This window comes from Hypanus sabinus, chromosome 5 (genome assembly GCF_030144855.1).
Source record: "Hypanus sabinus isolate sHypSab1 chromosome 5, sHypSab1.hap1, whole genome shotgun sequence".
NCBI lineage: Eukaryota > Metazoa > Chordata > Chondrichthyes > Myliobatiformes > Dasyatidae > Hypanus > Hypanus sabinus.
This window is the reverse complement of record NC_082710.1, coordinates 37992915-38005852: the sequence shown is the minus strand read 5'-3', so window position 1 is coordinate 38005852 and position 12938 is coordinate 37992915. Positions and strand designations below refer to the sequence as shown.

The following is a 12938-nucleotide window of genomic DNA, read 5'->3' as shown; positions in this document are numbered from 1 at the left end:
ATTAATTATAATGATATACACAAACCAACAAACTGCTGCCACAAATTATGCTATGTGAACTGTGACTTCAGCAGTTCAGAAAAAAAATCAGTAGTGAGTTCTCTGATCTTGCTTCAAATTCAAAAGCAGACTATTAGTAAGTACATTCTAGAACACTTGTGATCTCAACTCCCATGAAGTATCTAATTGCAGGACTATTAAGCAGAAAAAAAACTTACTCAGGTGCGGTTAAGAGTTCACAGAAAACTTATCACATGATTATTATTTATAATGGGGGTACCATTATTAACAGTTCCCACTAATGAGGTCATTCAGGATCAAAATTCTTTAAAATGAAAAAGTTTTACATGAAATATTTAATAACAATTTACATCTTAAAATATGTCAACTATTCTATTACTAAATTCTTAATATTTTTATTGGCATCATTTAAAAATATTGAATTCAATTTCATCATCTCCTTCAACATTTAGAATTAATATTTACACATTTTAAAAATCTCTAATTTATACCAGCTCATGGATAGAATTTTTTAATTAGACATTGGCCATCATTCCCTCATTTGGAAATTCTTGCTGCTAAATTACAAAAACAAAAAAGGAAAAAATAAAAAAAAGGTAAATGAGGCAACGATTGAACACAAGAGATGCTACCAAAAAAAATAATCAGTATAGGAAACAACATGCTATCTCAATAAAAACAAACAAGGAATGTTTTTACAGACAGCTAAAATCAATTTTGTCTATGTTGTGAAAGCACTCAAAAATCATTCTGGGGTGGAGGAGACATGGCAGGCTGGGGGAGAACAGGGGAGGAGCACATCAGCAAATGCAGCAAAAACAGCAGATTTTACAACATTTGCCAGTGATATTAAACCCCGATTCTGAGCACTTCATATGGCCAAATTGCCCAACAGAACAGCTTTAACTGCAGGTTAAACTGCATTCAACAACTAAACACAATTAAAAATATCTGAGTTGATGAACATCGGCACATATTTAAAAACAATTTAAAATATTTAATTTAATTAGATCAATGGTCCTGCCCTTATCCCAAAAGCTATTCACTAATTTATTTTAATGGGTTTAACCTGGCACAGATTCAGTGGGTGTAAATCCATGCCAATTGGCTCCATTATTGTCTTATGTTGCAGGTGAAAAACACAAGGCCATTCATGCAACATTGGTGTCCCACTGCTACCTGTTCATCAGCCTGTCCAGGAGATGTGCTTAGTTATTCCCAGCTATGCAAACCAAACCAGAACAGAGAAAAAATAAAAATATTGTACATTAATTATGGGAATTTAAGTTAGCTCCAAGTAGAGGACTACTTGGTTACATATCATTTCTTCAATGTTCAATCAAATTTCTGAAATTTCCTATCAGATATTATTGTTACAGAACCAAAACCATACAACCAACACAGCTTGAGGAAAGAAAATACATAAAAGTTCAGCTGTTAACATTCCACTCATCCAAAGAACTTTTTTTTTTAAAAAAAAGCAGTAAAGTAAAACAGCAGCAGTGTAGTGGCTACAATTAATCTATCAGTTGAAGATTTCTGAACTGTAAGATCCAAGAATCGTCACATAGCGATTTAATTAGATTTTGGAAAACATTAATTATGAGAAAAGGTTCAATAATTCATTCCCACACTGCGTATCTACTATTTCATAATACTTTAGACTGTAATTTCACCCTGAATTGTACAGTCTAGAAGTACTGTGCCCTACCAACTATTGAAATCTATATGGATCTTCTATTTAGTTGAATGCAAAGTATTTGGGGAAAAAATGTAAAAAAGTTTCACAATTGGTACAATACTAAACTGGTATAACTTTTGGTTCACAGGATTTATTGACTAGTCAGAGAAAGCAGCATCTTATCCATCTGTGAGTAAAAACCTTAGAATTTACCAAGTGATCCCATTCCAGCACATCAGCCCATGGCCTCCTCTATTGCCACTTTGAGGCCACACATAGGTTGAAGCAGCAAAACCTCAAACTGCCTGGATAGCCTGCAACCTGATGGCGTGAACATTGATTTCTCTAACCTCCAATAATTTCTCCCCCTCCTCTTTTTCCATTCCCCATTCTGGCTCTCCTTTTAACTCTTCTCCTCACCTGCCCATCACATCTCATCTATTGCCCATCTTCCTTCCCTTTCTCCTATGGTCCACTTTCTTCTATCAAATTCCTTCATCCACTAATCACCTCCCAGCTTCTTAATTCATCCCTCCTCCCCCATAGGACCACCTTCTCCCTCACCTGGTTTTACCTATAATCTGCTGGATTGTACTCCTTCCCTCACTCCACCTTCTTATTCCCCCTTCCTTTTCAATCCTGATGAAGGATCTTGGCCCAAAACACTGTTTACTCCTTTTCAATGATGCTGCCAGACCTGCTGAGTTCTTCAAGCCCTCTGCATGTGTTCATCATGATTTTCAGCATTTGAGGAATCCCTTGCTGTTACCAAGTTTTTTTTTAGGGATATTTAAAATAAATAAAAATCACTGTAGATCCTAGACTACAGTAAAATTACAGATAAGGTAAAATATATCAAATTCTTTATAGAAAAGCATAGCACAAACTTTAAAATTAGCAGAAACTTTTTCAACATTATGTTGCCTTATTGCTCAATAGCAGCAGGCCATTGAGGTGCACCAAAATATTAACTTTTCCACAAACAAAGGCATAAGTAAATTAATTCCTAATATTAAACTCACCGATTAATGGGTTTTTTCGAACATCCAAAATAATTAACGTTGTACTAGACTGTAAGCTATTGAGCAAAGCTTTGGCTCCTTCATTAGAAATGCCACACTGCTGTAAATCAAGTGCTGTAATTAAAATAAAACACACCAATATATGAATTTCATGTCAGATGTGAAGTACTCATCACCTCCACCAAAGATGATCTTTGCGTAGTATGTAACAGCAAATGCTCCAGGCAGGCAAGCCAAAAATTTCTTATTGCCCAACCAAGTCAATTTCCACCCTTAAACCACATTATAACAGTGGCTGTATTACCAAAAAATAACTTATTGACTGAGGTATTTAAGAATATCTTGAGATTATAAAATGCACAAGAGATATATATTCTCTTTTTTTGTCATCCATTCCCTTCCTCTCAACACAATTACTTTTCATGCTTTACCATTTGTGGCTCCTTAAGGTTCTCAAAGCCAGGGAAAGTAGTGGGGATAAGCTCCTGCTACCAATTAAATGCTCTCAACGGCATGTGTCTCAAATAGCCTCTGACAACCAAGTCCAGCTTCTGGCCTTCATGTGCGGCTTAGCTACTAAGCCTGGCAATACCGTTACTACAGACAGAAGAAGGGGCAAAGGTGGGTTACTGGTGCTTTAAATCCAATTGCTTTGGACATATGGGGCTCACCAGCCGTGGTTGGCAGCTCATCCACGAGAAGGAAAATTTTTATCTCAAACCTCCGTGCCTTGCAGCTATACCCATTCATTGGGAAGGCTTCAGGAGTAAATCTTGAGGAAAAATCTGCAGCTGGAATCCCTGAGGCAGTGTGACGTTCAGCTTGACACTGACTGTCAACTCCAACAACACCAATGGTTTCAATCTGTATCGGTCTCTGCCATTCCTCAGCTGTGTGGCGTACTGTATGGGCAACAACTTGCTCTCCAAATCAACTCTGACCAATGGAGGGCCTCTCCTCATTCGTGCTTCTGTGCTAGCTCACTCAATTAATGCATATGGATCTATTTAATAAAAAAGGACTTGGGAGTCCTAGTACAGGTTCCCTAAAGGTTAGCTTGCAGGTTGAGATGGTAGTAAGGAGGGCAAATGCAATGTTCACATTCATTTCTAGAGGACTAGAATATAAAAGGATGAAATCCTGAGGCTTTATAAAGCATTGGTCAGACCACATTTGGAGTATTGTGAGCAGTTCTGGATATCATATCTACAAAAGGATATGCTGGTATTTGAGTGGGTCCAGTGGAGGGTTCAATAAGAATGATCCTGGAATGAAAGGGATGACATTTAAGAACCGTTTGATGGTTCTGCACTTATACTCACTGGAATTCGGGGGGGGGAGGAAATTCGATCGAAACCTATGGAATATTTAAAGGCCTAAATGGAGAGGTTGTGGAGAAAATGTCTTCTATAATAAGGAAAACTAGGACCAGAAACCATACTTCAGAATAAAAGGTCTTTCGAACAGAGATTAGAAATTATTTCTTTAGACAGAAGGTGGTGAATTTGTGCAATTCAGTACTACAGACAGCTGTGGAGGCCAAGTCATTCAGTATATTTATACCCAATTGTCAGAGGTCTATAGACACTTGATTATTAAGGGCATCAAAGTTTACAGAGAGAAGGTAAGAGAATGGGGTTGAGAAGGAAAATAAATCAGCCATGCTCAAAAGGTGTAACTGAATAGATGGGCTGAATAGCCTCATTCTGTCCTATGGTCTTAATCACAACATGTGGATATTGCTGATAAGCCATGTACATTAATAAAAATATTTGAAATGTGGCCATGAACTGCAGAGTCTCCTACAGTGGTCATGAATTCAGAAGTGCAAAATTTTAAGTAATGATGAAAAATGATAATACATATCTCAGTCCAGATGGTGTGCAACTTTGGCAAGCTGCTGCAGTGCATTTTGCACCCAGTGCTCAATAGAGCAACACATTTCAATGCTACAAGGAACAAACATACATACTGAACAGTGTTGAGCTTCTTAACTGCTGCAGCAACAACATTCATCAAAGCAAAGATTTTGCATAACACTGATGTACTGTACTAAAGTCTTAGACACATGGATATAGCTGGGTTGCATAGTACTTAGTAATTTTATATATGCCACTGTACTGGTGCTGCTAAAAAATAACAGATTTAAAGACATATGTGAGTAATGATAAACCTGATTCTTATATATGTCTCTACTGTGGACTGAGAGTGGGAAGGGGGCAGCGAGAGAGAAATCATGATTGGGGAAAAGCAGAAGGGAGTGGAAAGTACCCAGAGAGACATTCTGTAATTATCAATAAACCAACTGTTTGGAATCAAGTACCTTGTCTTGTATCTCAGGGTTGGGTGTGTCTGCATCTGTGCCACCCTCATTCCCCACCTTTGGCACTCTTCCTGTCACCTGCCCCACACCTCTCCCGCAGAACTCCGCCTCCCATTCCAAACATTCGTTGCTCCTGCCAGATTCAAACTTGCTCTTCGCCTCTCTTTGACAAATACTGTATTATGCAAAAGACTTAGGCACCCTAACTACATAAATGTGCTTAAGACTTTTGCAGAATGCTGTAATTTTATATATTGCACTGTACTGCTGCAGCAAAAAAAAATTCATGACATATGACGTTGATAAACCTGAACTGATGCAGATCTATCATTGACTGAAAGTGGGAAGGGGACAGGGAGTGGGGAATCATGGAAAGATTGAGTAAAATAAGAAGAGGATTGAATTACTGTAACTAACTGCAAACCAATTTATCGAAGTAAATTCAGAAGAATAAAGACCAAATTCTGCAAGCTTCCCATTAGATTTTTTAGGGATGCTATGTTTAAATTCTTCAACCAACAAGTGTTACTGAAGAACTATGCTGCATCTATATGCATTTACACAACATGAAATTATTTTTCAAATGAAGGAACTTTATATTTAAAGTTTGTCAATGTCAGCATATTATTAAATGCAACTTGCCTTTCAGCCACAGGTCATCTTTGAGGGCTTCTGCAAAAGCAATAGCTCCTGTATCACCAATAAGCGTGTTACAATTGATGGTAATACGACGCAAACCAGTCATACAATCTAGGTCAGGATGCCTGTAACGAAGACTTTCTGCCCAAACTTCACTGTGCCTTTTTGTTGCTTGATGCTGAATAAAAAAGAGATCATACCTTTTCAAATACAGTGCATTCCAGTTAACTGGGACACATCAGGATCAGTACATTTTGGCCACAATTAGCCGGATTCAGCGAAACAGTTAAAGTATAAAAAGACAAATTACTGTTTAACCAAGTAACAATGTATGTATTTAAAAGCAGCGCAGAATAAATTAGAACATTACCAATACTACAATACCATAAAACTGTTTATTAGTTCCCAATAGTTCTCAATGGAGGAATTCATCCAGTGTATGCTGCCGTATTTTTTTGATTGACCATAAATGAACAAAATCAGTGCAAATAATGGACTGCCTTCATACAATGCTTTTGACTATAGTATCCTCCAAATCTTAATTTTCATTGTAACATTCAAGGTGTTTGTCGATTCCTTCAAATTCTTCATAGTTCCTAACTCGAAGTTGAGAAATAGTTTCATCTTCATTCCTGGCGATCTCTGGCAGAGAGCAAAGTAGTTCCAAATTATCTTACTGCTTATTTCTTGCCAACTATCTGACAAAAATCACTGCTTTTGAAAACACAACAGACGATATTTAAAAACTGTTCACTCCAAGCATGGTGTATTAACGGCCAAACAAGTACATGCAACTGACGCCAGTTAGAAACTGTTCAGCAAATGTCCACTGTCCCAATTAAGTGGCATAGTGCCTGAAATAAAAAGAGGTATCCTGGCTATTTTATTGATTAGTTTTCTTCTTTAAGAGTTGCCTCACATAAATGGCAGCCCCAACTAACTGATGGCCCAATTAACTGTAAACCATTGCAGATATAATTTTAAATTGCAATAAATAGCTGATGTGGTTGCTAAAACAAATAAAACAGTTACAGTAAAAGAAAAACATAAACTTGCCTTAATAACTTGGGTGATGTGTTCTGCACCACACCATGTAAGATTGCAGCCTGTGAAGTTAACTGTTTTGATTGTAACAGAATTCTTCAAACTCTTGCAAATTACTAAAAAGAAAATTTTATCAAAATATGACTTAACCTTAAAAGCTGATACTAAAATTTTTATAAAGGAAAAATAAACCAAGACCCAGAATACTTACTTTCTAGCCCTTCGTCTCCTATAGGACAATAAGCTAATGAAATATGCTGCAGAGTTTTTGTCTTGGATAAGCCCTATAAAAAATGAATGATATATGCAATAAAATGTACTACATGCAAACTAAATTAATAAACTTACTAGCAAGATTTGAACTGAAACCCATTAACTTTTATCACAATTTCAACAATTTCAGTCATTATGAGAAGAAAGCCAGAAATGAAGCTAGAGAACAAAAAGTTTTTTGGGGGGGGGGGGGGGGGGGCAGGCAGCACAGGACAGCAGGATCTCAATTTTAATAAAAATCAGCGAGATCAATTATTAAAAAGGATGATTTAACCACAAAACATGGCCTTCATATATTACCTGTGCAAAATATAATGCAGGCTACTCACTTCAATTTCCTAGGTAACTGAAACTGATCAATGAAATTGTCTTATAATCACTCAGTTCTTATATAGTTAACCAAATCAAACCAAGCAGTTCCTGTGCATTTTTATAATAAGTAATTGGATTTGTAGGATTCAGGGTAGCCTGGACAAGGAATGCAGTCAAAATTCAACCATTCAGCAGTTGTATGCCTCCTGTTCACCCAAGTCATGCACCCTTTACCATTAAATATCACAAGGGGCAAGCTCCAACTTTTAATGGACATGGTAGATATGGAATGGAACTAAAGCAAGCAGTAGATTAAACTAAAATACATTTCAGTATTTTCTTACTCTTAAATTACTAGACTGCAAGTTAGGCAAGTTTGCTTATACCAGATAAAATTTGTGGTTCAAGCCCATGTTTTATGTATTTCTATTATCCACTATTCAGTTGCCTTCCACAAGTATTCATAGATCAAGTCAGTAGAAGAAATACCATTTTTAGAGGTGCTCTGCAGGAGATAAATAATGTGATTGCAGTATTATATTTTTCTCTATGGTCCACTTCTCTCACCTTTGTTAATGCTATGAGATCGCCTTTCCTCAAAGGTAATCCTTGCAGCTCTAAGGATTTTAAAGCGCTGGAAACAATCAGACAGTCACTAATTGACCCACAGAGTTGAAGTGTACAACTTTTTGAACGTATTGCTGGCACACGTTTTCTGAAGTGCTGTTTTTGCCTCTCATTCCCTTCAAGAAACAAAAAACAAAATGAAGATATAAGAATGGGAAACCACTTGGATTTAATCTGAAAAAGAAATCCTTCTATCTGTGACAGCAGTTTTTATTTTGATAGATACAACTGGGGAAAAATATTGTCAACATATACTATTTCACAATCAACTGAAGTATACATCCCGCACACCCAATAGTCTTGTTCTTAATTGTGTTGAGTTGGTAAATTGCATTGTGCCTCTAGAGATGTTTTGGCAGGCAAGCAGTTGGTAGTTTAAGGAAGGAGGGTATGAAACAATAGAACACAGCCTATAAAGGAACAAAAAACTGGAAAATGAGGGAAACATTCCTGATTCAACTTTTAACACAGTGTGTAGATGCACTTCTTTTCATGACAAGCTTTCTCTGCCCCAGGAATGTTATCCCTTCTGAGTTAAAAATTATTAAAAATACAGGCAAGTAACTTCTTTAAAGAAATTTCAAATACCAGTATTTCACTTCATGTGCTTTTGTTACCACCCATCCTTTAAAAACTGATCAAAATGTTAAGGGGGTGTGGGTTTAAGACTGAGTAACATTTCATTTAGAGAAACTTCCTATCTCACCTTTCTTGAGTTGAAATACTTTATTGTATCCGATAAAATCTAACAGATGCAGGCATCACATTACCCCAAGAACAAATCATAAGCAAGCTACCACATGGGAAATCACTATTGATTTTACAGAATGGAGTCTCAACCAGTCTTGAAATCCCAGGATTGTACGAGTACACTTTTGGTGATCAAACTCATTTAATGACTCCTCTTCTCCTTTCTCACCTTTGTTATGAAGCTAATTCATCAGAAGAAACTTGATTGATTCAGAGACTTTTTAAGCAAAGAAACATTTTCACAATAAGGCCAATTAGAGGCACAATTAGAAGCACAATGAATAATTATCTCAGAATATTTACATCTAAATCAAAAAATATTGCAACATTCATGTTACTTGTTTGGTAATCCAAACTTTGAAATAATGCTCTTTCTCATTGTAAACTATGTTTAGTTGTAAGGTTTCCTTTTTCAAAGAAAAGGAGTTGGACTATAAGATTACTGTATTCCACTCTGGTTCCATGGGTTCCAAGATAACTGATGAGATTAATGAAGGACTGGCAGGGTTGCCATAGATGGGGAATGAGATGCTTGAAGGGTCAGGTACAAGTAGGATTTAAGAGATTCCTTCTCTACCTTCCACCATCTATGCTGGTGTATGTGTACTCCCAATGTACTGATTCAAACAATTTAAACCTTGCACACTTCTCCACTTTGTAACAATTCCTGTGAGTCAGTAAAAATGATACACTTCTTCAAGGTGGCATTATTGCACCCTTGAATCTTCTCCTATATTCCCGTTAATCTCTTTCTGAAACAAAGCATGAACAAAAGCATGTTTCAGGAAATTGGTATAATTGACACAAGTGACATACCCTGCTCATCAGAGCAAAACAAGAACAATCATGACCTCAATGCTATTTGTTGCTTCACAAATGTTACCACAGCATTTGAAGTATGTTGGTGAATTCTTCCTCTACTCTGATACATCCATCCTTTGTTAATTTATGTGGCGCTATTATATCTCATCTGAAACCACATCAACTCTCTACAACATTTTAATGTGCTGATTGTGAATTATGCAAAACACAATCTGGAAAATCCAACCTACAAAGTTTAAAACTTCCTGTACACAGCAATTGGTTCATCCTCAGGTTCAAGTTACTCATCATCTTATCTCTAAGATTTTTCAACAGCTGTAACTCTATTTGATTTTCCTGGAATCCTTTGTATTCAAGCTTGCAAGTCTCCATGAGTCTACAAAATGTGCAAAATGAAAAGGCTATCAGTCAGGCGACTGCCATGGTCCACGTAGGGACCAATGACGTGGGTAGGAAGAGTGAGGAGGTCCTGAAAGGTGAGTTTAAGGAGCTAGGTGCCAAGTTAAAGGACAGGACCTCCAGGATACCAATCTCAGGATTGCTACCAGTGCCACGTGCAGGTGGGTTTAGAAATAGTAAGATAGTGCAGATCAACACGTGACTGAAGACATGGTGCAGGAGGGAGGGCTTCAGATTTATAGATAATTGTGCAGTTTTCCAGGGAAGGTGGGACCTGTTCCGGTGGGACGGTTTACATCTGAACTGGAGGAGGACATGAATTCTTGCAGGTAGGTTTGCTAAAGAGGCTCCAGTGGATTTAAACTAGATATGAAGGGGGAGGGGAACCAGAGTGTAGGAACAGATGTATGGGAGAAGGAAGAAAAAGAAGACAGTAAAGTTCTTTGTACTGTTAGGGATAAACAGAGAAGAAGAGGTGAAGAGTTTCTTAAATGCATTTATTTTAATGCTAGGAGCATTGTAAGAAAGGTGGATGAGCTTAGAGCATGGATTGATACCTGGAAATATGATGTGGCAGCTATTAGTGAAACATGGTTACAGAAGGGGTGTGATTGGCAGCTACATATTCCTGGATTTCATTGCTTCAGGTATGATAGAATCAGAGGGGCAAGAGGGGGAGGCGTTGCATTGCTTGTCTGAAAAAATATTACAGTGGTGCTCTGGCAGGATAGATTAGAGGTCTCATCTAGGGAGTCTATTTGGGTGGAATTGAGGAATGGGAAAGGTGTAGTAAAACTTATAGGGGTGTATTATAATGGGGAGCAAGAATTGGAGGAGCAAATTTGCAAGGAGATAGCAGATACTTGTAGTAAGCACAGGGTTGTGATTGTGGGAGATTTTAATTTTCCCACACATAGACTGGGAAGCCGATACTGTAAAAGGGATGGATGGTTTAGAGTTTGTGTGCAGGATAGTTTTTTGCAGCAATACATAGAGGTACCAACTAGAGAAGGGGCAGTGTTGGATCTTCTGTTAGGGAATGTGACGTCAAGTGACGGAGGTATGTGCTGGGGAGCACTTCGGGTCCAGTGATCACAGTGCCATTAGTTTCAATAAAATTATAGAGAAGGATAGGACTGGACCCAGGGTTGAGATTTTTGATTGGAGAAAGGCTAACTTTGAGGAGATGCGAAAGGATTTAGGAGGAGTGGATTGGGATAATTTGTTTTATGGGAAGGATGTAATAGAGAAATGGACGTTATTTAAAGGTGAAATTTTGAGGGTACAGACTCTTTATGTTCCTGTTAGGTTGAAAGGAAAGGTTAAAAGTTAGAGAGAAAAATGGTTTTCAAAGGATATTGAAAACTTGGTTCAGAAAAAGAGAGATATCTACAATAAATATAGGCAGCATGGAGTAAATGAGGTGCTCGAGGAATCTTAGAAGAATCTAAGATTCTTAGTAAGAAGAATCTTAAGAAAAAAATTATTGAAGCTAAAAGATACGAGATTGCTTTGGCAAGTAAGGTGAAAATAAATCCGAAGGGTTTCTACAGTTATATTAGTAGCAAAAGAATAGTGAGGGATAAAATTGGTCCCTTAGAGAATCAGAGTGGACAACTATGTGTGGAGCCGAAAGAGATGGGGCAGATTTTGAACAATTTCTTTTCTTTGGTATTCACTAAGGAGAAGGATATTGAATTCTGTAAGGTAAGGGAAACAAGTAGGGAAGTTATGGAAAATATGACGATTAAAGAGGAGAAAGTACTGGCGCTTTTAAGGAAGATAAAAGTGGATAAATCACTGGGTCCTGACAGGATATTCCCTAGGACCTTGAGGGATGTTAGTGTAACAATAGTAGGGGCTCTGACAGAAATATTTTAAATGTCATTAGAAACGGGGATGGTGCCAGAGGATTGGCATATTGCTCATGTGGTTCCATTGTTTAAAAAGGGTTCCAAGAGTAAACCTAGCAATTATAGGCCTGTCAGTTTGACGTCAGTGGTGGGTAAATTAATGGAAAGTATTCCTAGAGATGGTATATATAATTATCTGGATAGACAGGGTCTGATTAGGAACCGTCAACATGGATTTGTGCGCGGAAGGTCATGTTTGTCAAATCATATTGAATTTTTTGAAGAGGTAACGAAGAAAGTTGACGAGGGTAAAGCAGTGGATGTTGTCTATATGGACTTCAGTAAGGCCTTTGACAAGGTTCCGCACAGAAGGTTAGTTAGGAAGGTTCAATCGATAGGTATTAATATTGATGTAGTAAAATGGATTCAACAGTGGCTGGATGGGAGATGCCAGAGAGTAGTGGTGGATAACAGTTCGTCAGGTTGGAGGCCGGTGACTAGTGGTGTGCCTCAGGGTTCTGTACTGGGTCCAATGTTGTTTGTCATATACATTAATGATCTGGATGATGGAGTGGTAAATAGGATTAGTAAGTATGCAGATGATACTACAGTAGGTGGCGTTGTGGATAATGAAGTAGGTTTTCAAAGTTTGCAGACAGATTTAGGCCAGTTAGAATACTGGGATGAAAGATGGCAGATAGAGTTTAATGCTGATAAATGTGAGGAGCTACCTTTTGGTAGGAATAATCCAAATAGGACATACATGGTAATTGGTAGGGCATTGAAGAATGCAGTTGAACAGAGTGATTTAGGAATAATAGTGCATAGTTCCCTGAAGGTGAAATCTCATGTGGATAGGGTGGTGAAGAAAGCTTTTGGTATGTTGGCCTTTATAAATCAGAGCATTGAGTATAGGAGTTAGGATGTAATGTTAAAATTGTACAAGGCATTGGTAAGGCCGAATTTGGAGTATTATGTACAGTTCTGGTCACCGAATTATAGGAAAGATGTCAACAAAATAGAGAGAGTACAGAGAAGATTTACTAGAATGTTACCTGGGTTTCAGCACCTAAGTTACAGAGAAAGGTTGAACAAGTTAGGTCTTTATTCTTTGGAGCTTAGAAGGTTGAGGGGGTACTTGATAGAGGTATTTAAAATTATGAGGGGGATAG

At 37.6% G+C, this 12938-nt stretch overlaps 1 protein-coding gene across 6 annotated transcripts in view; it reads right to left on the bottom strand.

Moving 5' to 3' along the window:
- cep78 (centrosomal protein 78) overlaps positions 1 to 12938 on the bottom strand; it is a 125719-nt gene that overhangs the window by 86664 nt on the left and 26117 nt on the right. For all 6 annotated transcript variants that reach the window (XM_059969771.1, XM_059969766.1, XM_059969770.1 and 3 more), the window contains exons 3-7: positions 7883 to 8058; positions 6942 to 7014; positions 6743 to 6846; positions 5690 to 5864; positions 2725 to 2838 (exon numbers count right to left, since the gene is read on the bottom strand). In XM_059969771.1, the coding sequence (XP_059825754.1) occupies positions 2725 to 2838; positions 5690 to 5864; positions 6743 to 6846; positions 6942 to 7014; positions 7883 to 8058 (642 nt within the window). The remainder of the gene's footprint in view (positions 1 to 2724; positions 2839 to 5689; positions 5865 to 6742; positions 6847 to 6941; positions 7015 to 7882; positions 8059 to 12938) is intronic.